The sequence below is a fragment of the Phyllobates terribilis genome, unplaced genomic scaffold, assembly GCF_046119375.1.
Source record: "Phyllobates terribilis strain yellow unplaced genomic scaffold, ASM4611937v1 Scaffold_1__5_contigs__length_1240528914, whole genome shotgun sequence".
Taxonomy (NCBI): Eukaryota; Metazoa; Chordata; class Amphibia; order Anura; family Dendrobatidae; genus Phyllobates; species Phyllobates terribilis.
Window position 1 is genome coordinate 314,737,453 of NW_027362761.1, and position 25,540 is coordinate 314,762,992.

Here is a 25,540-nt window from a genome sequence, read left to right on the forward strand (position 1 = left end):
TTCCCAAACCCATGGTGGAGTTGCTCTCCACACGGTTATGTCATCTATACCTTTAATGCTACAATTTGTTGCTCCCTGATTGAAAAATTAGCTCTTTTTATTCATATACAAATGAGGCTTAGATGCTCCTGTTCACTACCTTTCACGCTCTATTCACTACCCAACCCCATTCTCCACTTCTTGACTGACAGCCAATTAGCTATCAGTCAAGTAGAGGAAACTGGGGCTTGGTGGTAAATACAGCTGGAAGGCAAAGGGTTGGGAAGTGCTACTACATACCCATAGCACTTAAGTCTCATTTGCATACGGATTAAAACCGATTTTTTTTTTTCCCTTTAAAGCCAGGGAGCAACAGATTGCATCAGTAAAGGTGTGGATGACATTATCTTTCAGAGTTATATGACCATATAGACAGCGTTTGGAAGTGGTTCTATATATAATCTTAATGAGTTTTGTAAATGATGTTCTTCAGTAATACTCTACAGTGCTGCCTGTGACCAGCCTACTTTACTATAGGTAGTCCTTCTAATACAATGTGTTCTGTGTAGCACAGGAAATCTATTCACTTGCTTTTCATTTATACCTTCTTAAAAATGTCACACATTGTAAATTGTAGGCCCCAATGACATTACATTTGCACTATTTGCAGACTATATATGCCTTCTATGTGTCTGTGTTGCCACCAATGGAGGTGCCACACAACAGCCCGGGACTACCGGTCCTTACTGTAAACCCATGATGCACCGCTATATGGCGTTGTACACACAAAATACTTATGTACATATAGACTTGTCATTCACCATATTTCACACTTTGCCTCCAATAATACTGCATTTCTTTTAACTGTAATTTTTTTTAACATTGTCTCTTTACATTGGGTATATTTTTATATTGAATATCCCTGAATATAAAATCTGTAATTTAACAATAGCCATGATTTTCATTCTAATAGGCATCTCTCTTAGGTCATGTTTCTGTTTGTGTGTTTTCCGCAAATGCCAACAATCCTTTACAGGTCTGTGGCCTGAAGAGTGGTATGAAGGAGTCTGTGAAATAGCTACTAAGTCACCGTTGCTGACATTTCCCAGCAAGGAGCCTCTGCGTTCTGTCCTGCAGTACAACTCTGCTATGAAGAATGACACTGTGACACCAGTAAGAGCCTTTAAGTTCTGTGACCTATTTTATATGTTTTGTTTGCAAAAAAAAATTTTTTTTTTCTCAATTGTTTTTTTTTTTTTATAGGCAGAACTTAATGAGCTAAGGAGCACAATCATCAATTTACTGGATCCTGCTCCTGAGGTTTCTGCACTCATCAACAAGCTAGACTTTGCCATGTCCACCTATCTGCTCTCTGTCTACCGTTTAGAACAAATGAGGTGGGCTTAACTGCAGCGTCACATACCTGTTGTCACTAGCACGTTGGATTGCTTGTATGTATTGTACCTTGTCTTATTTATTTTACACCCATCTCTGTCTTTATTAGAGTTTTGCACTCAACTGATAAGGATCGGTTCCAAGTTATGTTCTTTTACTTTGAAGACAAAGCTATCCAGAAAGATAAATCAGGTTTGTGTGCTGTTTTCTCTGAAGGTTTATCCATCTTGTAATGATCTTTGCTGGTTTTGTTCTCAGTTTATAGGGTTTTTCAGCCATATTAGATCAGTGTGGGACGTACAGTTCCACGTGAAGCTGATTTTGTTCTGGCAGCGTAGTGGCTGCTGACAAGTATTGCGCATCAGATCCTACTAAGAATAGAAATTGATCTGCAGGACGCAGCAGTGGCCACTACGCATTGAGTGCAGCTCTGTTCTGTGTTTACATCTGACTACTGCCACAGATAGCACATTGGTGGGGGGCCAGGTCTAGGACGACCACTGATCTGATATTGATGACCAATTCCAGGGACAAGTCGGCAGTATTACATGCTTGGAGAACCCTTTTATCTCCAATTTATGTCTCTGCTGACAGAGAACTTTCAACAGCTTTCAAATGAAATGTTCCTGTAGGTTTTACTCATTGGGAAACTTCATGCATTTGTGAGGAATTAATTTATGTTTTCGTGTGTTAGTCTTTGGCTTTTGACTTTTCACTAACTGCTTGGCATTAAGAAATCTGCTTGAAATCTAGCAAATATGTAGATTGGAAACCTTCTGAAGTAGGCATTTGATAAGTCTTGTCTTTGGTTGAATAGGTCACTTTTTAGCAAATGGAGTACTGTGCATAATTGGATGTGGATGTGGTTCTGCTAGGCTTTTGAATATCCAATGAATATTACATGTAAGTGACTTACTAAGAGGCACTGGTAACTGCAGGGAGCTTAAACCGCAGTGACAGATGGCAGGTTAGTCTCTCTGTGGTCACCAGTGCTCCATGGTAAACCATCTGTTTGGGTAAGGAGCAGTTATGCTCACGCTGGTCAGAATACATGTTCTAGCACAGTATGATGGTGTCCTGGCACTTATTGGAATATCTACCCAACCTAATTGCTGGGCAAGTGCATATGGAGGATAGGGACAAAGCATAAGGGTCCTGTGATCTTGTGTCCTATCCTTGCTGCCTCTCCATTTATTGTCTATGGCATTTATTATTAAGGATAGCCGAGTGCTGTTCTCTGCTATCATTTAGTCCCTTGGATAGAAAATGGAACATCAACGTGCCTACACAGCCACACTCCACAGGAGACACAGAACCCAGCCCTTATGATCGATAGGACAGCACCTGTAACATGCAGGGTATTCACTTTGTTAATCAAATGTAAAGCTTGAAGCTTTCAGCACTTTAATAAATCAGTATGGGTTCATGCTTTTGGTTTTCTGCTACAGAGCTTCCAACCCCCTGCATAGGCTTAGTTGAATGACAAAGTTCTGGCCTTCATCCACCACTAAATTGTATTTTCTCCTAAGATACCTCAAAGATTGTTTGAAGATATCGTGTGAATGAGTGCTTACAGCTATCTCTTCTGTAGAAATGGGAGTGTTCCAGATGCCAGGCTTCATCATTTTGACATGTCTGGTACAGCGGTCAGATTTAGTAAAGCCTTTTATTCTTCAATAGTGGAGTAAAGCTCCCCATACACATTAGACTAATGTCAGCCAAACCTGTTCATATTGACGGGTTTGGACGACAGCCTATAAGGTGTATGGGGACAGCTGATTGTTGGAGAAGATGTTGATCAGCATGTCTTATTTCGGACTGCTGATCGCATTGTTCTTCTAGAGAAGTCACTGCTAGATATTTCTGCCGATGGCTCTCTCATAGAGAACACAGGAGCCGTCAGCCGAGTATGCGCTCCTGTATATGGGAGAGCTGGCCAAAATGGCTTCAGGCCAGGCTTAAGGCTTCATTTAATAAAGATACAATTCAATAATTCACTTGTGCTACCTGAATAAATAGCATTATATTAAGATAACTACCATCTTCCTGTTCTAACGAGGCTGTAGAGTCGACGTCAGCAATAATTTGAATTCCAGCTTTAAAATACAAATATTAAAGGGGTTTTCCCATGAAAGAAAGTTAATTTTAATCAATAGTTCTTGTAGTAATAATAACTTCCACAATTGGATGGGTTTAAATAAAATGTTCCTGTGATGGGATAATCTTATAAATGTGCCCCTGCTGTGTACTGTGTAATGGCTGAGTCTGACCGTACAGGGACATGGTCTGATCATACCGCAGCTCCTGGGCAGGGGAGGAAGAAAGAGGATACAGACATTACAGCAGGGGATCACAGCTGATTCTTTTTGTTAGGTAAAGCATTTCTCTGCCTGTTTATAAACAATGTTTTACTTCAAGGAAAGAATCAGCTGTGATCCCCTGCTGTAATGTCTGTATCCTCTTTCTTCCTCCCCCGCCCAGGAGATGTGGTATGATCAGACCATGTCCCTGTACGGTCAGACTCAGCCATTACACAGTACACAGCAGGGGAACATTTATAAGATTATCTCATCACAGGAACATTTTATTTAAACCCATCCAATTGTGGAACTCATTATCATTCCAAGAATCATTGATTAAATTTTAATTTTGTTCGTGTGAAAACCCCTTTAAATATTCTATTTCCTTAATATTGTATATTTATTTATTAAAGAGTAACCTTTTGTTTTAATTTGTATTGCAATAAATCAATAGTACAGAAACTATGTAATGTATCTTATCAGAGAAATCAGCTTCTTTCTCCTCCAGGACTGATCAATCATTCTCAAAATTCTCAATTCATGGGTGAAATATGTTTTTTGTGAAGACAGATACTGAGATAGGAGATGGCAGTTGGTGCTGATAATATTTTATGTAGAATGGAGAGGGGATGAGATAGAGGCAGAGTTTGCTGTATTTTAACTTTCATTGGAATTTTGGAATCCTAGCGATCATATTGATGAGAACTTTGACGTTACCACTTCAGTACAGTAAATTTAGTATTACTAATAATTATACATGAGCCATTTATAAAGCAGTCAGAGCTGGAATCGCAGTCGGGATTTTGGCTTAGCGACCCCACAGTTCTGTAACAGAATATAACCGTGGAATGGCTGTTGGTTTAGAGCAAGATGTGAATCTGTTGATTGGCCATTTTTACACAAGATCTGAACGGTTTGATGTGATCTAGATAAAGTGTTATAATTCATCCTTATTCTTTTCAGGGATGATGCAGTGTGTTATTGCTGTAGCTGATAAAGTATTTGACGCTTTCTTAGCTGTAATGGCCGATAAGGTAAGAAATGATTGGCTTCCAAATGATTGCCTTCTACTGCATTGCCTCATGTGTGCTGCTTAAAGGGTTTTTCTCATGGTATTAAATGGATTTAGTTAGACAACATGAAAATAAGTAATTTTACTGTTGGCTTGCTTTTTCTATCTGCTGTGGCTCTCCTGCTATGAGAGCTTTTATCTTACATAATGTTCAGCTTGTTTTCAAGGAGCTCCACCACCAGAGCCTGGCCCAGTGTGTGCAGTAGCTACATTCCAGGAGCAGCATTAACCCCTGGAATTAAGATCCCAGCCAGCTCTCGCCAGTCCTTTGATTTCCGTACAGCAGTTGGCTGCTCACCTCCCTAACTCTTCCTGTCTAGTCCTGACCAAGGTGGTCTTAACAGCTCTGCATAATTGTGGCACCCAGCTTCAGCAATTTTCAAAGCAGCTCATATTATCACTTTCCTGGGCCCTGTGTTTGTTAAAATGCACTGTTATCTCTATATTCAAATATAGTAATAACAATCAGAAGAAGTCAGAACAATGAGAGTAGCAGAAGGAAACTGACCCGAACTTTCACTCAAGAAAGAGTGCCTGCACAACAACAAGGAAGCAAAGAGACTGCAGAGCTTTGAGCTGCTCAAGACACAACTTGAGAATAGCACTTTAAGGATGATCTGTCCTTGATGAGTTTAAACTCTTAGGCTTAATGTAGTTGTCCATGCTTAAGACATTGATGAGCTATCCTTAGAATAAGTCATCGATATAGAATAGAGTCGACACTCTGGCCCCCCAGGGATCAGGTGTTATCAGCTTCAGCTGCAGTTAAGCTCCTATTCACTTCAATAGGAGCTTAACTGCAGTACAGGAGAACAGCCATAGTGAATGGGGCTGTGCTGTTCAACTTTTTTCAGCTGATGTAAATAATGAATGGAACTGATCAGTGGGTGTTTTCCAGGTTGGAGATATTGATGACCTATCCAGGGTGAAAAGTCATCAATATCTGACCTAGCTAAGGGACAGGTCATCAGCAAGCACAGAAAACCCCTTTAAAAACAACAGACCAGCTTTTCACCCATCCCTGAACTGTTTACAGCCTGTTCCTAATAATGAATAATAAATTAACATTCAATCTGTCAACTCGTTCATTGCAGCTGCGATAATGTGCAGCTACCTTCACAATGCATTAACAAGGTGTGTGTCTGCAATATGTCTGCTGCCAAAAAGATTTTAAAATAAATAGTGCCAACAATCTTACAGCTAATAATAAAGATAAATATATTAGACATTCCTTTTAACTACTGCTTGAATTACATGAAAATCACCTAGACTGTCATGTAGAAATTCTTTCCATATATATTATTTAGATTCATAGCTTCACAGCATAGCTGAAATCAATCCAAAAGAATCCGGTTGTGTTATGTTTAAGGTCAGCTGGAAATAAGTATCATGATGCTGGCTTACATATACTGTCACTAGGGCCATTATAAAGTGTGTTTTTTTCTTAAATTATTTCCTTCGTAAAGCCTAAAACAAAGGAGAATGAGGAAGAGTTGGAGCGCCATGCTCAGTTCCTACTGGTGAACTTCAATCACATTCACAAGCGCATCAGGAGGGTCGCAGACAAGTATTTGTCTGGGCTGGTGGACAAGTGAGTAAAACATATCCACAAGATTCAGAGTGATATATAATTATTTGCTGTCTACATGTGTTACATAGAATTTGTGAGTCTTTATGAAATGAAGATCAAAAGAAATATTTTAAAGTTCTAACATTAAAGCTTCAAGTTTGAGTAAACTTTCTCCCTTGAGTGAATTTTTACAACATTTGGTGTTTTTCTGAAATCTTGTCCTTTGATTAGTGCTAAGATCTCTTTACTTTGTTTTTAGGTTTCCGCATTTACTGTGGAGCGGCACAGTGTTGAAAACCATGCTCGATATCCTGCAGACTTTATCTTTGTCACTTAGTGCGGTCTGTATCAATTCCTACGAATTAGTTTACTGTAAAGTTTTTACATACAGCATGGTGGCTCAGTGGTTAGCAGTGTTACTTTGCAGCTATGGGGTCCTGGATTAAAATCCCACCAAGGACATCATCTGCAAGGAGTTTGTATGTTCTCCCCGTGTTTGTATGTCCTCCAGGTTTTCCGCTTTCCTCCCACACTCCAAAGACAGGAATATCTTTAGATTGGAAATTTAAATTGAAAGACCCAGTGGGGACAGGTATGATGATGTCTGTAAAGCGCTGTGGAATTAATGGAGCTTTACAGACATCAACATTGCTGATTGATGTATCATTCTATTAAATAGGACCTTTCACCAAATTTTTTATGTTGAGCAATGTAGTAGTGGCTGCAAAGCAGAATGAAACATGTTTGTTTTTTAATTTGTGCCTCACCGTTGCAGAGGTATTAGTGATCAAAGTATGTAGTACATACAGAGTTTAATCTTCATTAAGTCCAAGTGGGTATTATCACATAGTTTTTACTGGGTGTACTTCTTAACCCCTTGTATGAGGTTAACCAATCATAAGCAGGCAGCAACACTAGAGTGAAAAAAAGAACACGCCCCCACTATAGCATACTATAGGCTACACCTGTGTGAGGCATATAATGGCAGACAACCTGATCTCCCTGCAGAGCCATCACAAGTTGTAATGAGCACAGTAAATATAAGTGATTACTGACACCTTTTGAGCTTTTATCTCCTGGAAGTCCATGTGAGGGAGGGGCAGCGTGACTGAGTTTAGCTGTGTCATATAACAAACACTTCTATCAACAATCTTCTTCTTATATCACTTTTACCTCTGCTGTACTGAGCATGCCCACACAGGGACATCAGGCTGTCTGTCATTATATGCCTCACACAGGGCTAGCCTGTTATGAGCTATGGTGGGGGTGTGCTTCTTTCCCTTAAGTATTGCTGCCTGCTTATGATTGGTCAACATCATACAGGGGTAAGAAGTCCACGCCCCCAATGAACACTTTTTTTCCTGCTCTGAAGCCACTATTATATTTTGTATACAGTTCAACATGACAAATTTGGTGAAAGGTCCTTTTTAAAGACATAACAGAGAGGGTAGTGCATGAGTACAAAACTACCTTCTTCATGCCTTGCACTAGGCATAGCACAATGTACCAGTTTTACTGTGTGTTTATTGTTCAGGCCTTGAAAATTGTCCTTATTTAACCTAGTAGGATACTATAATTGCAGTGCTTTTATTATTATACTGATGTCATCAAATTTTGCAACCAGGACATTCACAAGGACCAACCATATTATGACATTCCAGATGCTCCTTACAGAATCACTGTGCCCGATACTTATGAGGCCCGAGAGGTAAGATGATTTTCATTCTCAGTACCACTGATACTTTTTCCTTTTTTAGCATTTATAAACTATTTTTATGTGATATTTAATAATTATTTTCAACCAATAACTCAAATTTAATTGCATTCATCATCAAAGTATTTTCACTTGCATTATCATAGAGCATTGTTAAGGACTTTGCTGCTCGATGTGGGATGATCTTGCAAGAAGCTATGAAATGGGCACCGTCTGTGACTAAATCGCACTTGCAGGTATTAACTGGAATCTTGAGTTTTTATTGTTACAGGGTATTGCGATCTTAGTCAGTATTGGCATGATATTCCATAATTGCTTAATAGACCCTGGTCTCACTTCTGCTGTGGGCCCTACACCCATCTAAAGAACGATGGTCTGAGATCACTGCCCCATGGTCCCTATGAATTGAGAGCTAGCTGTGCATGTGTTTCACCTATATCAACGCTTTTTTAATGCCATTTTCTTAATATAAGCACACACAGTAACTATAAGAATCAGTCAGTAACCGCGCCGCCGCCCTAAGCAATCAAACAAGAGACACAGCAGGTACTGGAGCAAAATGTGCAGCCTGGATTGATGGGTAAGATGGCGGTCTTGCATGGTGGGAGGTGGTAAGCAATGCCAGCACGCCGCCAGGGATGTTATAACTTTGATCATAAAAGCCATCCCACCATGAACTACGACAAGGTGTACTCATCAGGACGGTCCTAACCTGTCTCTGTTATTAACATTCCCATGTGTCAAACAACGTCAGTGTGAATAAGGGCAGAGCAGGACAGGGCTCGACTGAGACACCAATCCACGGGAAGCTATGGAGATGGAATAGTTGGCTGCGAAAGGGCGGCCACACCACCTGTTTGTACAAAGTACAAGAGATTACAGCAAAACCAAAAAACGAGCTGGACTATTAGCTGGTGTACGTGCAAAGTATAAGAGCACATAGGGTATATGCTCATTTTTTTTTTCTTGGGTCTTATCCTCAAAAGAAAAATGTAACACCATAGTTAATACAGTTAAAACCCTCGAATGCAGATGATATGGTAGTAAATTTATCTGCAGTCCTATGTAGCACAACATATAAAACGGTGATAAATCTGAATGCAGATAATGTAGTAAATGTCACCTGCGGTAAGGGCCCATTTAGACAGAACAATTATCGATTGACTACATATAAGACAATCAGCGACTCTCTAATTGCCTGTTTATAAAGGCCAAGCACACTTTGCGTACTTATTCTCCTTTCTGCCCAGCTTATTGTTCTCTTTTCTCTGCTCTATGAAGAAACAGGAAGTCTCTTGTCCCTGCATTTATCATTTCCTTCTTCAACTTCTGACCCAGCTGCCCCTCCTCCCCCCTTCCAGGGACTTTTTGCAGTGACTCATGACTCATACAGGGAAAATTGACTTCCTGTTTCTACATAGAGCTTAGAAGTGTTCAGCTAGTCCGTTTTTAATCATGTGATGTCATAGGTCTAATGGAAAATAAAAGAATTAGCTGGGTAGGAAGGCAAAGTGAGCAATTCTAAGTACACAGTGCTATATAATATGATGATTGCTATTTATTAAGAGGATAAAAACTTTGACGGGAGGAGTGCTTCTTTAATCACTTTTCAAAAAGCACAGCCTAGAAAGGTTCAAGGCATTACACTAATTATCCGGGACACAAACAATTCTATCTGCCTAACTTGTTTGTTGAACTTGGAAATAGAAGCCCTTCTGACCCAAAAAAAAAAGAAAATCTAAAGAGCATATGCCGAATATCATCCAGTTTTAAATCATTTAACCTTTTAAACCTTTACAATTTTTAAGAATTTGTGCTGTTTTTTTTTTTACATACATTTTGTATCCACTTTCCATAGGAATACCTGAACAAGCACCAAAACTGGGTATCTGGCCTCTCTCAGCACACTGGCCTTGCTATGGCTACTGAAAGCATATTGCATTTTGCAGGTTACAACAGGCAGAACACAACTTTAGGGGTGAGTGATACTTGGCTGATTTTAGGAGCTATTCTTTTATACGATAGATAAATGGATCGATATTATTTTTGTGTGTTGTATGAATGTTGCATTTATAATGAAAGCTCACAAGCCATGTACTACAGATCCAAGTACATTTTTGTTTGATTTATTCACTTGGGTTGCGGGTTTTGTCACTTTTGCATCTGTTGTATGGGCTGTAGGTCAGTTTGCACTATTATCGGTATCTGTTTATAAACATACCGGTATGGTCCTTACGGAGCTGAACATCGCATCCTGCTGATATAGCCTAGTGCCAGGTAGTCTGGCTAATGTACTCTGTGTATGAGGCCGCATGCACACAGTTACATTATAGTTGAGGTTAGTACCGAGACATAATACGGTACTATTTGAAGTGAATGGGATCATTTTGGCACCTTTTCTTCCTCTAAAGCAGGGATGTCAAACTCAAACATACAAAGGGCCAAAATGAAAAGCTTGGACAAAGTCGCAGGCCAACCAGTATACAGTATAGTGGGCCCCACATAGTCCTCCTTACAGTATTATGGGCCCACATAGTCCTCCATACAGTATAATCGGCCCTACATAGTCCTCCATACAGTATAAGGGCCTCACATAATCCTCCATACAGAATAATGGGCCCCACATAAGGGTGGTGGTTCTGGTATCGCGGGCCAAATATAAACGCCCTGCGGGCCAAATATAAACGCCCTGCGGGCCAGATTTGACCCATGGGCCAGAGTTTGACAAGTATGCTCTAAAACAAGACGTTTTTCAGTGGGTATGCTCCATTGGATGCTGTACAAAGCTTGTCTTCCCTTAGAAGCAATGGATAAATCAACCGACAAAGCTTTGTATGCCTCATACACAGTTCTTGCTGTGTGCATCAGTCCTTAATATGTATATAATACTTCTTGTGTCCGTTTTTGTGGCATTTATTTCAGGTTTGTCATTGTAATATAGGCAACCACCAATAAACTATATTATCCTGATCCGTGTCCCGTTTTCTGTATGACTGTTAGAGAGCCATTGACATTTCCATTGTTGCCAGACTCTGACAAGTTCATTCTCCATGTGCAGTCTTTATATATACCGTATATTTTTATTTTATTGTTTCATTGCACATTCTACCATTTTCCCATTACTATTGTGTTTTTTGTTCTGTTAATAACATTTTTTTTTCAGTTCTCTGGATCTTTTCAAAGATGATTTCCCCCCAACTAACTTTTATCATTGTGCCATGTCCCCTAGCCCCCCTCCGTTCCCCTATAACTTTGATTTTCAAGATTGATTTAGGTCTCTTCCAATGTATCATCAAAGATCCCATTTTGTAGTAGATTTTCACACCCATCAGATGAGTGGTAATGGGAAGTGGCGTTCATCCGTTTTTGCAATTTATTAGCTCTTTGCTTAGAGTATTGTTTCAGCTCCTGAACAGACATTGGGTTCTGTACCATTGGGCACATTTTCATTTTTAGGAGGAGTTGTGCTGTAATCAGAGTAAAGGTGAAGCATCACTGTGTTTCATGTCTCCAGTAACAGCTGTCCGCTCTGATGTTTCTGTCCTGCAGACGGCTTCCTTATATGTTAGCATGGCTACTTTTTTGTGTATGTGTTGTTTATTTATTTTTTTCTCACCCATGTGTCACTTCCCAATGTAACAGCATTGCCTTTTCTCCCACTTCTGCACTGATGATGTGACCTCATTATCCATGTGTTCCTGTTCCCCCTGCCATGCATTGTCTGTTGTTGCCCTCCCCTCCAGTCTCCAGCTTCCTATCTCCAGGTTTGTTCTAACACTCACCATTTGCCACAAGTCTGTGCTTATTTCTTCAGCCAAGGCAGCTCTTTTCTTCTTGACATATCTTCCATGTTTCCTCAGTCGGAGAATTAATCCCCTGGTTTTGGAGTTAATGGTGGACAACATTCTACTTTAGATCGATCTGACTGGTGCATGGTGACACTTCTCATGGGGCTCTGCTGGGTGTTGTTCTATTAACATTGCTGTCTTCTTACAGGGATAGTCACAGAGCAGATTGTCGGGGACTACAGCTATTGCGTGTTATATAAATTGACCTTATGAACATAATTATGGACCTCTTTATATAGACAAAAGCGTAAAAAAAGAATTGGCTGTCCTGTCTTGCTATATTTTTTACATTAGCTATGAAACTTGTAAAGCGACTCTTCTCCATGGCACTGAAATCTGTTTATACACGTATGATCACGTCATGTATGATCACCCTACCTGGCACCCTCAGGTTGTCCCATTGTGCCATCTCTGCTGAGAACACCATTGCTGTCTTCCTGCATTCAAGATGGCTGCTACAGTGGGAAGTCTGAACCAAGGCTCCACTGCATAGAAAAGGCAAAGGTATGGTTCAGATGTACATAGTCCATTCAAGGATATACCACCATACCCTATACACCATTATTTGGACTCTGGACTTCTGGTAGTGCTCAAGTACGATATGTAAGGAAAACCATTGCAATTGCATAAATATTCTTCAAAGGCAGAACTATGGTGGCACTCACCAGTCAATTAAATATAAATCCTTCTTCCTGGTCCATTCCCGAGGAATTTGGAAGAAGCGCTTTGTTGGTACAAAACAGCTGTCCATGTGTACTTCACGTTGTGCTCCATGCTGTTTTTTAACATATGTAGAATAAAGGATTTATATTTTAGTTACCGGTGAGTGCCACAGAGTCTTTAAAGAGTATTTATGGTTCAGATTTACCACTGCGATCCCCATGCCACTGTGGCAGCCATCTTGGATGCAAGAGGACTTGAACACTGACTCGGCAGTGGAAGACAACCAGAAGACACCAGGTAAAGTGATGGTACATGACAAATTCCCATGGTGGAAGGACGCTTTAAAGTTTATATACATGATTTAACAGTTTTAATATAGATGATATCCTTCACTCTCGGTGCAAATCTGAAGAGTATCGTCACTATGAACCAGCAGAAGTTGGGAGATGGTAGATTACGATCCAGCTGAATTGTGAATGCAGCTCTGGATTACAATAAATTAATGCACATGGAAAATTTCTCATTTTACATTTTCAGAAAAATGTGGTGCGTCAATTTCCAAATTACACTGCACCTAGTTCCACTTATATAATAACATGCGATACTGCTGTATACCTTTCATTTGCTGTTTTAGATTGTTCCATCTGATTCTTAAATTACACATATAACAGCTGCTTTACTTTTTATTTTTTAATCATTTATTTTAAGATGGAATTGCCGCCTTCGACATTTCTCTCTTTTACTCTGTCTGCATCTATTTTTATTTTTCTCTGCTTAAATGAAACACAGAATTACCAATAAATATTTCACTGCGTTTCCAACAGGCAACACAACTAACTGAACGTCCAGCTTGTGTAAAAAAAGATTATTCTAATTTCATGGCATCGCTGAACCTGCGGAACCGTTATGCTGGAGAGGTAAGCAGATTGCAGGAGTAGACTCCTATCCGCCAGCATTAGTAATGCAGTGGTCCCGGTTATTAGAGGCGCTTCCCAGTTTTAAAAAGCCCTTTGTTTCCTAAACCTATTAGAGAATTCCTAAGGCCCTCATGCACATTAGACTGATGTCGAACAAACCTGCTGATATTGGCTATCTTGGCTGACAGTCTAATGCTTACGGGGGCTCCCTACTCTCCCTGACAAATGATGTTCAGGGGAAGAGGAGAAGGATCCGGAATGAAACTTTTTGTTTCTAGATGGTAAACACTTTGTAATCAGCTATATGTTAAAAGGAACCTGTCACCAGTTTTTTCATGTGTGAACTAAGACTAGAACCTTAATCAGCGCCGGTGCTGCATTCCATAAAGGGGTATATAACCCCCTGACTCCCTCTGTATACTACCTAAAAAACTTTTGAATCTCTCCCTCGCTATATGTAAATCCTGCCTGTCTGATAGGTGTCCTTGCTGAGGTGTCTATCCCTCCTCACGGCTTCTGATTGCCTTCTTCCTGCTTTGATAGCCAGGCGAAATCTCGCGCCTGCCCAGAGACTTCGCCGGCCCGCGCCTGCACACCTTACTCTGCCCTACTGCGGGCAGAGTATCTATAATATAACCAGGAATGTGTCCTTCTGTCCAAAGCCTCTACAGACTGCGCTGGCGCAGTCTGACCCCAGACAGAAAAACCAAAAACAAGTGTGCTTCTGACACTTTGAGCTGTCAACGCCAGACAGACAGTGTGGGGGAGGGGCAGTACAACAGAGCTGGCAGTGCTATGAAAGGAGGAGAGCTGATAGAAGGGTTTGTAATTTGACACAGCTAAACTTCGTTGCACTGCCCTTCTCCCATCACTGATTCATGCATCATACAGTGGGAGAAGTACACGCCCCTGGTGAAAACTGTCTCATAACACTCACTTCGACTTAACGAAAATTAACTCATTAGGGGCGCAAATACTTTGATAATATCTCTGCTACACAGAGGTGAAATTAGAAAAATGTTTTATTCTGCTCTGCAGCCCCTATTACATTGTGTGTCCAGTTCAACATGGAACATTTGGTGAAAGGTCCTCTTTAAACAGATTGTGATATTGCGAGTTATTTATGTACAATTTACTGTTTCAAATAGTCTTTAATTAAGAGGGTTCCTAAGCGGGAATTCCCTCTATTATCATGAACTGTGAGTTCACTGGAGGACTTTGTTTTGTGCATTATATCTCAGGAGCCGGTAGGCTCAGCCTCCACTTTTACATCTTGTAGACTAGACCCACAGTCATATATTGCCTTAAAATCCAAAATATAACAGACCAAGGTAAGGTACCTATTACAGTATCTAGTATCTCTGCAGCCTTGTCACTGTCTCTCCTTGGGTGCCTTCTCACGTTCTCAGAATTGTTAATGTGTAAGTAACAAATGAATACACACTTACAAATGTGTGTGTGCATATAGATTTATTTGTAAATGTATATCATATATAAATGTCCTATACCACAAGTCTTCACCCACAGCTGCCTACTGTGTACATAGATAAATTCAGCCCTGATCTTGGCATATACAGTAATAATAATCTTTATTTATATAGCGCCAACATATTCCACAGCGCTTTACAAGTCAGAGGTTCATATACAACAGTCATGAGTAACAGTTAAAGATAATACAATAATTAAAGCAAAAAATGACGACCCTGCTCGTAAGAGCTTACAATCTACAATGAGGTGGGGGTGACACAAAGTACAGGGGCTAATTTACAATGATGGTCCAGCCATCTTGAGGGGATGAGGGATAGATAGAGGCTGCATGAGCTCATCACCATCCTGTATCTGTAGTGCTTTTGGGTTCGGTGGAGATTTATGTTTGGAGAAGTAAGGAATGGGCTATAAGAATATAAAAGGACTTCGGTTAGGGAACATGATAGGCCGCCCTAAACAGGTGTGTTTATAGGGAGCGCCTAAAACTGTGTAAGTTGTGGTTCATCCTAATTTCTTGGGGTAGAGCATTCCAAAGAATAGGTGCTGCTCGGGAGAAGTCTTGAAGCCGGGAGTGGGAGGTACGGATTAGTGTAGATGTTAGTCGAAGGTCACTTGCGGAGCCTACTATACAGTAGGCTTTGGCTTTATCAGACCAAAAAATATGAAATCCAAAGAAATGTCAATCTTTGATTCTTTCGTCAGGTTGCTGGCATGATCGAGTTTTCCCGTGCCACTGGTCGGTCTTCTGATTTGAACAAGTTAATGCTAAAACATTTGAATGATGCCTTGGAATCAAATCAGCGAGAGACGTACACACAAGACCTCTTCAAGCTTACAGCCATGCTGATCAGCAGCAAAGGTAAGGATATTACAGTGATTGTAAATGGAAGCATGACTAAGTGTGAGTCTTCTTAACCTGACTAGTAAAAATACTGTTTTACAGAATGTGACGCTCAGCTTCTGCACCACTTGTGTTGGGCCCCTCTTCGTATGTTCACTGACCATGGCATGGAGACAGCCATTGCCTGCTGGGAATGGCTTTTGGCAGCTAAGAATGGCATTGAAGTGCCGGTAAGGACGAAATGGATGAATCCAAACCTTACAGTGAAAGTGTTTAATCAAATTTGTTGGTATACCTCTGTATCTGTTCAATACAATGCATAGTTTCCTTCCCTCATGGCTGGAAGTCTCACGGGTTGTAAATTGAATGTTTCCTTATTGTGCTTAAATTCTGCCATTGTATGGATTTTTCCCAAACTCATCTGGTATTTTCACAGTTCATGCGAGAGATGGCCGGTGCATGGCAAATGACAGTAGAGCAGAAGATTGGACTTTTCTCACCAGAGGAGAAGGAAGCGGACCCCTTGGCAGCCTCTGAGCAAAGCCAGCCTCATCCATGTCCTCCAAAAGTGAATCCCCATTATATATGGATTGATGTGAGTTGTAATTTCCTACCTACGTAGACTTTTTTTTAATGCTGTTCAACACAGAACTGAATTGGAGAAGTGCTCATAGCCGTCAGACTTGTCTGAGTGTATGCGGTATACATTTGCTGTATGTGTATGAAAAGCTCCTGGCATATTGATGAATGTATCCATAGGACTTTAGAACTAGCTTATGCCAAAAATGTCCTTTTTACATACATTTTTGTGATGGGAGCCTTTGGGCCACATCTATCTCTGCATATCTATTCAGTATACCTGGCAGGTATACATCAGGAATAAGATGGAAAAAAATTATTTTTCATTCTGGTTTCCTTTAAACTCAACTTAACTTCAATAACTACTAGAACAGTCGTCCCGAAATCCTTGCTTCTCCTCAGATAAGTGGCTGAGCGTATGCGTTAAAGTCTATACATTTTGAAATAATACAAATGATTAACACTAAGGCTACCTTTTCCAATCCATAATGTACATGATTTATCAAGAGAGAAGGATTTTAACACCTGTGTAATGGTGATCTGTGTGTTTAAATAATTATTTAAAAAGTAACCATTTTTTTAATCCATAAATCAATAGTGCACATCAAAATAAGAAACTTTGTAATTTATCTTATTAGCGAAAGCTGCTTCTTTCTCCTCCTGGATTGATCAGTATCTTTCAAAATTCTCAGATCCCAGGTAAGATCTGTATTAAGTGAAGACGGATTGTTACATTACTGAGATAGGAGATGGCAGTAACTACTGATAAGATTTTCTGTAGAGTCTTGAGAACAAGAGAGAGGAGCTAAAGGCAGAGCTCTTTCCCTCTTCCTCCTGCTTTCCATCTACATAAGGATTGCACAACCTGCGCCCTGGGGGCAATATGCGGCAGTTCACGATGCCCTTCTGTGCAGCCCTCCACCATCTGCCCACAAACATGATAGTGTCTGGTCTTATGTATTTTTCAGGACATGGAGAAGACCAGTGGTGTGTAGCACCTTAGGGATGGGCATTTATGAATGGTGTGCAGTGTGATTGTCTCATGGCTCTTGTAGCCCAAAAAGGAGTAGATGATGTGAGGAGGTGACCATGCAGGAGTGCTGTTTGATTCATTAAAGACTCCACTATTCCAGTGACTGGCATATACTACTATGGAGAGATCTGAATGCATAGTCTCCTCCTTTCTAGACTGCAAACTCCTGAGAAGAGTACCCTACCTTCCTGATAGGTGGGAACCCTAATAAGGGGACCAGCATTTATTAGATATTTATGGCACATACTGTCAATATGAAATAAATGTTTCAGAAGATAATACATTGGTAATATTGCGGCCCTTGAGGTTGGTTTGATCTGAATATGTGGCCCTTGGATCCTAAAAGGTTGTGCACCCCTAGTCTATATAGAATCTTATCAGCAGTAACGGCCATCTCCTATCTCAGTAATGTAATATTCTTTCTTCTCTGGATACAGATTTGAATGATCAGTCCTTGTGTAGAACGAAAGCAGATTTCTCTGATAAGATATATTACAAAGTTGCTTATTTTAGTCCTATTGATTTTATGAATTTAAAATTAAAAGGACAGCTACTTTTTAAACAATATAGGTTGGTTGAAACGCGTTAACCCTACCACTTTCACTGTTGTTTTGCATTGTTCTTTCTAGTTTCTGATGCAGAGGTTTGAAATTGCCAAGTATTGCAGCTCTGACCAGGTGGAAATATTCTCCAGTCTCCTGCAGCGATCCCTTTCCCTAAATATTGGAGGGGCAAAGGGAAATCTAAATAGGCACGTAGCTGCTATTGGACCCCGGTTTAAGTAAGTGATTTTTTGTTAACATCTTTTTAAAGGTGCGGTTTTCAATCCTCACAGTAGCTGTAAGTCTGTGACTCTGGAACTGCTCCTTGGTGCTCCCCCTCCCTTATGGGACGTTACGTTACACATCAGGGGGCGCGGCGTACTCCTGGCTGCTAGCAGCCGCCAACCCCCTGATGCCATCTGCTTGTATTCAGTCCGATATCAGGGGTGTGGCCTGCTCCCCGCTGCTAGCAGCAGCCAGCCCCCTGATGCCATCTGCTTGTATTCAGACTGATATCAGGGGGTGTGGACTGCTCCCCTCTGCTAGCAGCAGCCAGTTCTCTGATATCTGCTTGTATTCAGTTCTAGATCAGTGGACGTGGCCTGCTCCATGATCTAGGACTGCTGGGAAGGAGATATTATCACGGGGCTGGCTGCTGCCAGGAGCAGGCCATGCCCCCTGATGTGTGACGTAACGTTCCATAAGGGAGGGGGGAGCACCAAGGAGCAGCTCCAGCATCACAGAATTACAGCTACTGTGAGGATGGAAAACAGCATTATTCATGTTATCCTAATAGTCTATTAAGGTATGAACTTTAGGACATTTTTTTATCTCCCCAGAGTACCCCTTTAATCTATAAAGCTTAACTTAACATTGAATTCTTATGCCAGGGAATGTTTTGATATGCATTCATCTATTTCTTGGGGCTGCTGCCTTTCTTCACAAAGTAACAATCCTCTTTCTGGTACAGTAATGTAGTCCTAACCCCTCTACTACCCGATTACAATGGTGTGCACCACAATACACAATAATGCGGAGCATACCCCTGTGCACAGATAATTGAGGGGTCCTGACTGCTCGAAAGAAACTTTTAGTTACGTAATGTTATGGAAAAGTTGAACCTACACTTTAATTTACAAATGGTTCAAATCCAAAAGTTGTGTTAAAGTGATTTTTCACTGGTCCCTCATGTGCAAGTGGCATATTTGAAGCCTATGAATGGACAGTAATTACAACAATGTCATTCATGGATATCTTCCTGCAGCTGATGTCCTGCTTACGGCATTAACACTATCGGTAAAGAGAAAATTTGGTGTCATACCATTATAATATGGAATTGCACATTGTGCATCTTTTTAAAAAATGAGTTTAAATAATTTTAGGTGTTAATTTGTAACCCAGTTTTTGTTTTTATTTTTCACCTACTTACTGAAAGATTGTGTAAATCATTTGTGTTCCATCTTCTCTTTAGGCTGCTGATTCTAGGGTTGTCATTACTACATGCTGATGTGGTTCCTAATGCCACCATCCGTAATGTTCTTAGAGAAAAGATCTACTCAACAGCATTTGATTACTTCAGGTACAGTATTAAAGGGAACCTTTCACTCGATTCATGCTGGGCAGGCTGCACAATTATAGCTATGATGTGTTTTTTTCTGAAACGCGCCGGCATTTGAAAAGCTTTCCGAGGGCTATAAGAAGAGACCTGACTAGTCTAGCGATGCCTCCTCATTCTTCTCTCTGCTCTGCTGCATTTCATTGACAAGTATCTTCCTATGTACCCACATGGCAGAGACTTGTCACGTCAACTAGATAGGTGCGGAGGGCTGCTGCGGACTAGTCACGTCACTCCCTATGGTCTCCGTATGGTTCTTCAAACTACGTTTTCTTTGCAGCATTTCAGAGAAACATACCAGGCTGTAATTGTGGAGCCAGGCTCTGATTCATGCTGCTCATGGTTTGGGCAGCATGAATCGAGTGATATCATCCCTTTACATTAATTTTTGTCTATTAATTTTTTTTTTGTGGATGCAAATATGACTTGATGAAATATCTGTTCTGATTAGACTGGCAATATTAATGGTGTGCCTTGAGCAATCCAGCATATTATATAAGCTTTGTTCTTATTCATGAACATAATAGACCATCTTCTAATCTTTGTCTCTGTATAGTTCTCCTCCTAAATTCCCAACACAACCAGAGAAGCAGCTCCGGGAAGATATAACCATTATGATTAAGTTTTGGACAGCCATGTTCTCAGACAAGAAGTACCTTACCGCCAATCAGCTGGTTCCTCCAGGTGAGATGGTCCTCTCCTGTGTGTACAGTATGAGTTCACTGGGTGATAAACTGAATCCAATTGTCAGTATTAGCTTTTCTAAATATGTACCTAGTAATGTAGTGCATTTGTATGTTTGCCTAAACATTTGAAAATGTCTTTTTTTTTTCTTCAGCGCTCTTAAAAAGGTTGTCCAGGATTAGAACAAAAAAAGTCAATCTTTTGTGGCATCTATTAATCATTCATGTTATTGACCCCATCCATTTTTGTGGTTCATATTCATCTATAGATAATCAGGATCCCTCCGTGAACAGCCTGTCTGTAATGGGAGATGTAACCCGTAGCAATCTGGATGTAACGGTGGGCTCCCGGCAGCAGACTACTCAGGGCTGGATAAATACATACCCCTTATCCAGTGGCATGTCTACAATCTCTAAAAAATCAGGTACCACATTAGTTACTTATTTTTTTACTATAATTTTAAAGACAGTTATTCTAAGTGGAAATTGTTTAGTTTTATTTAATGTACAAATGATATTCCATTTTATATATTGTTCTGTTCTCAGGATTGGCAAAGAAAACAAACCGGGGAACTCAGTTACACAAGTACTACATGAAAAGGAGAACTCTGCTTTTATCTCTCCTGGTATGTGTATTAGTTAACATGATCTTCAGAATGAGCTGCTTAAAGGGAATGTGTCAGTAAGACCAACCCTCCTAAGCTGTCTACATGGGCATGTAGATCATTGGAAGCTGAATAATGATGCCTTGGTATCTGTGATCTAATGTCTTATTCCAGAGAAATCCACGTTTTTCTTATGTGTAAATGAGCTGTTCAGCACTATGGGCCGACACTGATCTGCATGAGAATCTGTCTCCAGAGCTTATTATAAATGAAGGGGGGAGTTATTTTTTATTGATTTATTTTACTCACTTATATAGCGCCATTAATTCCACAGCGCTTTACAGACATTATCAGTGTGATGTGTAATGGCCGCACTCTGCTCTCCTGATATCACTGCAGAGCTGTGTGTGATTATACCTGACACATCTGCAGGTTCCTTTCAGCTTCCAGCTCACAGGCAGACAGGGCTGCAATATTGTTAAAATACAGCAGAGCTGTGAGAGCTGCAGCTGCAAATCTGTCTCAGGCCGGTTTCACACGTCCTGATATTTCCAGTACCGGAGATATCTGTGTCAGTGTGCACCTGTGTGGCACACGTGTGCCGTATCAGGATCGCATGTACTGGCGCTTGGGAATCGGCAGTACAGTTAGCGCTGTTCGCAAGCGTCGGGTGCTGACTGCTGCCCTCATCATTGTCCCCTGCTGGTGCTGCAATCAGCACGAGCAAGGGGCAATGTTGAGAGTAGTAGTCCACTGTGTCCTGTTGTAAAAATAAGAATAAAATAAAAAAATCCTTATACTCACCTGTCCTCAGTGTCCCCTGCTGTAATCTATCTGACCGCTCACGCTGAGGAGCCGGGGAGAATGACTCGCTACAGCGAGCGAGCCCCTCCTCTGTGCTGAGCTCAGTGAGCGGTGACCTGTCACTGAGCTCAGCGGAGGACAGGGGGCGCTCGCTGGAGCGAGTCATTCTCCCTGGCTCCTCGACGTGCGCGGTCGCTTCAAGACAGGTGAGTATAATATATTTTTTTATTTTATTCTTATTTTTACAGCTTTTGAAGACATCGACAACAGAATACATCTCTCAACATTGTCCCTTGCTAGCGCTGATCGCAGCGCTGGCAGGGGACAATAATGAGTGATCGCTTCAGCACCCGGCGCTTGGGAACAGTGCTAACTGTACCGCTGATTCCTAGGCGCCGGTACATGTCACACGGATGTGTCATCCGTGTGGGACGTTTTGCGGCCCGTGCAGCGGGTAAGAAACGGACATGTCAGTTTCATTTGAATGGGTCTGTGTGCATCAGTATCTCCAGTACGTGTGGAAACTGTGACCACACATACTGGACACACTGACGTGTGAAAGAGCCCTCAGGCAAAGTTCTGTGTTAGTTACATGTCTCACACTGGTAACGCTCACTTTCATGTAGAATAAGCTCCGGACACAGCTTTCCATGCAGATCAGTGTCCGGCCATAGCCTGGAACAGGTCATTTACATATAAGAAAAACCTGGATTTCTCTAGAATAAGACATTGGATTGCAGATATCAAGATAACATTTTATTCAGCTTCCCATAACCTTCATGCCCATATAGACAGCTTAGGAGGGTTGATCCTACTGACAGATTCCCTTTAAGAAATCTTATGTACTGATAACCACTCCACAATGTGTAGCCTGTAAAACTTCCCCTGTAAATGTTTACATCTTAAAAGGAATGTATCATAAAAATGACCTCTTGTTTAAATTAGTTTTTTGTGTTAATGTATGTTTAAAACATTTTGGCTTTTATCTATCATATCATAATCTGTTTTAAAAAATAATAAATCTTGCAATTTTCTTACTGACCACTGGGGCTATTTTAGACTCATGCTTCCTGTTCTTTATAGAAATCAACATATACATTAGCAGTAATGAACTATCTTTTTTTATTGAAGCCTCTAATGGGCGTCTGCGAAGGTCATTGGGAAGAAGAGGGGGAGAAGGCCCACCTGTGGAATCACTTATTGTGATTGGTGGATCCTGTCCTATTAGCCGTGCAGGAGTGTGACCAGTAATTGTAATCTTGCCTCTGTTGATAATGAGCCTTCTGAAAACTCTTCATGAAAGGACAACCCCAGTGGCCACTGTGAAAATTGCAAGATTACCAATTTTGTTTTTTTTTAATGCAGATGTGATATAAAAAAAAAATCATTAACCCATTTTTTTTTTTTCAAAATTCTTGTTACATAAAAACCTAATTTAGACAATTGGTCTTTTTCTGGTAACACATTCCCTTTAAACAGATTTCTACTTCAAATCATGATTTTAGCTCAGCCATAGTTATTGTCTGTGAGGAAAAACATCCAATCAATACAAAGCGCTGACTACTGATTTATTTATTCTTTCTTGAGCAAACTTTTTTTTTTAATATTGCTTTTTCTAGGCCACTGAAATTGACCGGCTAACTACATGGTACAACCCCCTGTCTGCTCCCGAGCTGGAGCTGGATCAAACGGGAGAGAACAGTGTAGCCAACTGGAGATCTAAGTACATCAGTCTTAGCGAAAAGCAATGGAAGGACAACGTTAATCTGGCTTGGAGTATTTCCCCTCATCTAGCAGTTCAGTTACCTACAAGGTGAAGGTTTCTTACAGACAAGACACACTAGTGATGCTTACTTGCATCTACTGATGGATTCCTTCCACTTTGGGGCACCACACTATTAGGGGGGCTCTGTGTCTTTTGTATATGAGGATTGTCTTGTTTTAGGTTAATAGATGGTCCTCGGAGAAGACCCGCTTACTGAGAACATCTCTTAGGCTAAGGCTACATGGCGACTTTGGTCGCAACAGTTGTTGCGCAACAGAGGTTCATTCAGTGCCGCTGCTACATCACAGTGCTATAGAAGTGAATGGGTTGCACGTTGCGACACCTACAAGCAAGTCACAAAACCTCAGACTCTGTCGTATTTTTTTTGCGACTTTCTTGATGCTGTAGTGTAGGTGTCGCAATGCCAACCCATTCACTTCTGTAGCATAGGCACCGAGCAACGTTTTGTCGCGATAGTCAAAGTCATATAGCCTTAGCCGTAATGATAAGATACCTGATCATAGGAAGAATTGAAACAACAGTGAAAATATGTATTGTATTCTTTTTACTATTTCTTTAAGGGGCCATCTTTTATTTGCAGATTTAAAAACACTGAAGCAATTGCTGGAGAAGTCACCCGGTTAGTGAGACTGGACCCAGGAGCTGTCAGTGACATTCCAGAGGCGATCAAAGTGAGCGTGGTGCAGGGCAGACTTGCCATCTGGGCATTTTCTTTTGTAGATCATTGATAAGCGATTTTGTCTTTCAGTATCTGGTAACATGGCACACGATAGATGCAGATGCTCCTGAGCTCAGCCATATTCTGTGTTGGGCACCAACTGACCCACCTACTGGACTGTCTTATTTCTCCAGCATGTACCCTCCACATCCACTGACTGCCCAATATGGGGTGAAAGTACTTCGATCATTCCCTCCGGTAACGACTCAACTATCCTGTGTTATGTTCTTTTTTACTGACTGTCTTACGTTTTCATGTTTTTCCTTCTTGCTTAGCCCCACTTTATCTTCACTTACTTAGTGTTTTGCTTTATTTCTCTTTAGCCTTTGACCTCCTAATTTGCTCAACTTTTGTGAGTTGTGTTTTTTTTTCCTCTTAATTTTCAGGATGCCATCCTTTTTTACATTCCACAAATCGTTCAAGCTCTGAGGTATGACAAGGTGAGTTTTTGTATATTCCGGACGTTTGTCAAGTGTTCTGAATAGATAGAAGTCACATAAAGGTTACTCTCTAAATTGTACGAATAAATACAATTTGCATAGGTAAAAAGTATCTTGTACAACCATCTCAAGATAATCATGATGACTGGTATGTGCCACTGGTATGTGGATAAGTATTTATTGCTTTTTTCCATATGCGCCACATGAGCACAGTTAGCTGTCACTTTCAATACTCACATCATATTGATAGATGAAAAGGAGATTCTTTATCTTAGTGTTTTCTTGTGGATTTGATAAAAATATACCATCATTTGTGCAGATGGGTTATGTTCGGGAATACATTCTGTGGGCAGCAGCCAAGTCCCAGCTTTTGGCTCATCAGTTTATCTGGAACATGAAGACAAACATTTATCTAGATGAGGAAGGACACCAGAAGGACCGTGAGTAATGACGAACTCGATAAGATATTTCCTTAAAGGGGTTTTCCACAACAATGATATTGATGACCTACTATTAGGATAGATCATCAACATTAGTTGAAGTCCGGCACCCCACCGATGAGCTGTTATCAGCTCTGGAATTGACTGGATGTAAGCGGTGTTCTGAGTGGAAAACCACTGCCCCACCATTGTATAGGGACCCTCACAGGTACTGTAGACTAACTCCTGTTCTGATATCGGACCACCACCGATCTGATATTGATGACCTGTAATTTTCATCTACAGCTGACATTGGAGATCTGCTGGAACAGCTCATGGAGGAAATCACAGGGTCACTGTCAGGGCCTGCCAAAGACTTCTACCAGCGAGAATTTGACTTTTTCAATAAAATAACCAACGTTTCTGCCATTATAAAGTAAGCCTTTCATATCTTTGTTACAACTTTTGGACAACACGCCATTATTTGTTGGTTTCTACACGCTGAGCACTGGCCTTCATCTACTCGTGC

The 25,540-nt window shown here is 40.8% G+C and overlaps 1 protein-coding gene across 2 annotated transcripts in view; it reads left to right on the top strand.

Moving 5' to 3' along the window:
• PI4KA (phosphatidylinositol 4-kinase alpha) overlaps nucleotides 1-25,540 on the top strand; it is a 125,233-nt gene that overhangs the window by 77,906 nt on the left and 21,787 nt on the right. The window contains exons 21-45 of one of the 2 annotated variants that reach the window (XM_073674958.1): nucleotides 1,016-1,152; nucleotides 1,243-1,376; nucleotides 1,484-1,566; nucleotides 4,638-4,708; nucleotides 6,213-6,337; nucleotides 6,576-6,657; nucleotides 7,941-8,024; nucleotides 8,177-8,266; nucleotides 9,889-10,008; nucleotides 11,774-11,794; nucleotides 13,366-13,458; nucleotides 15,649-15,805; nucleotides 15,890-16,017; nucleotides 16,224-16,382; nucleotides 18,029-18,180; nucleotides 19,413-19,520; nucleotides 20,113-20,240; nucleotides 20,509-20,664; nucleotides 20,786-20,865; nucleotides 23,268-23,461; nucleotides 24,015-24,105; nucleotides 24,183-24,350; nucleotides 24,539-24,592; nucleotides 24,912-25,032; nucleotides 25,318-25,447. In XM_073674958.1, the coding sequence (XP_073531059.1) occupies nucleotides 1,016-1,152; nucleotides 1,243-1,376; nucleotides 1,484-1,566; nucleotides 4,638-4,708; nucleotides 6,213-6,337; nucleotides 6,576-6,657; nucleotides 7,941-8,024; nucleotides 8,177-8,266; nucleotides 9,889-10,008; nucleotides 11,774-11,794; nucleotides 13,366-13,458; nucleotides 15,649-15,805; nucleotides 15,890-16,017; nucleotides 16,224-16,382; nucleotides 18,029-18,180; nucleotides 19,413-19,520; nucleotides 20,113-20,240; nucleotides 20,509-20,664; nucleotides 20,786-20,865; nucleotides 23,268-23,461; nucleotides 24,015-24,105; nucleotides 24,183-24,350; nucleotides 24,539-24,592; nucleotides 24,912-25,032; nucleotides 25,318-25,447 (2,866 nt within the window). The remainder of the gene's footprint in view (nucleotides 1-1,015; nucleotides 1,153-1,242; nucleotides 1,377-1,483; nucleotides 1,567-4,637; nucleotides 4,709-6,212; nucleotides 6,338-6,575; nucleotides 6,658-7,940; nucleotides 8,025-8,176; nucleotides 8,267-9,888; nucleotides 10,009-11,773; nucleotides 11,795-13,365; nucleotides 13,459-15,648; nucleotides 15,806-15,889; nucleotides 16,018-16,223; nucleotides 16,383-18,028; nucleotides 18,181-19,412; nucleotides 19,521-20,112; nucleotides 20,241-20,508; nucleotides 20,665-20,785; nucleotides 20,866-23,267; nucleotides 23,462-24,014; nucleotides 24,106-24,182; nucleotides 24,351-24,538; nucleotides 24,593-24,911; nucleotides 25,033-25,317; nucleotides 25,448-25,540) is intronic. The other variant, XM_073674967.1, reaches the window with a different exon arrangement.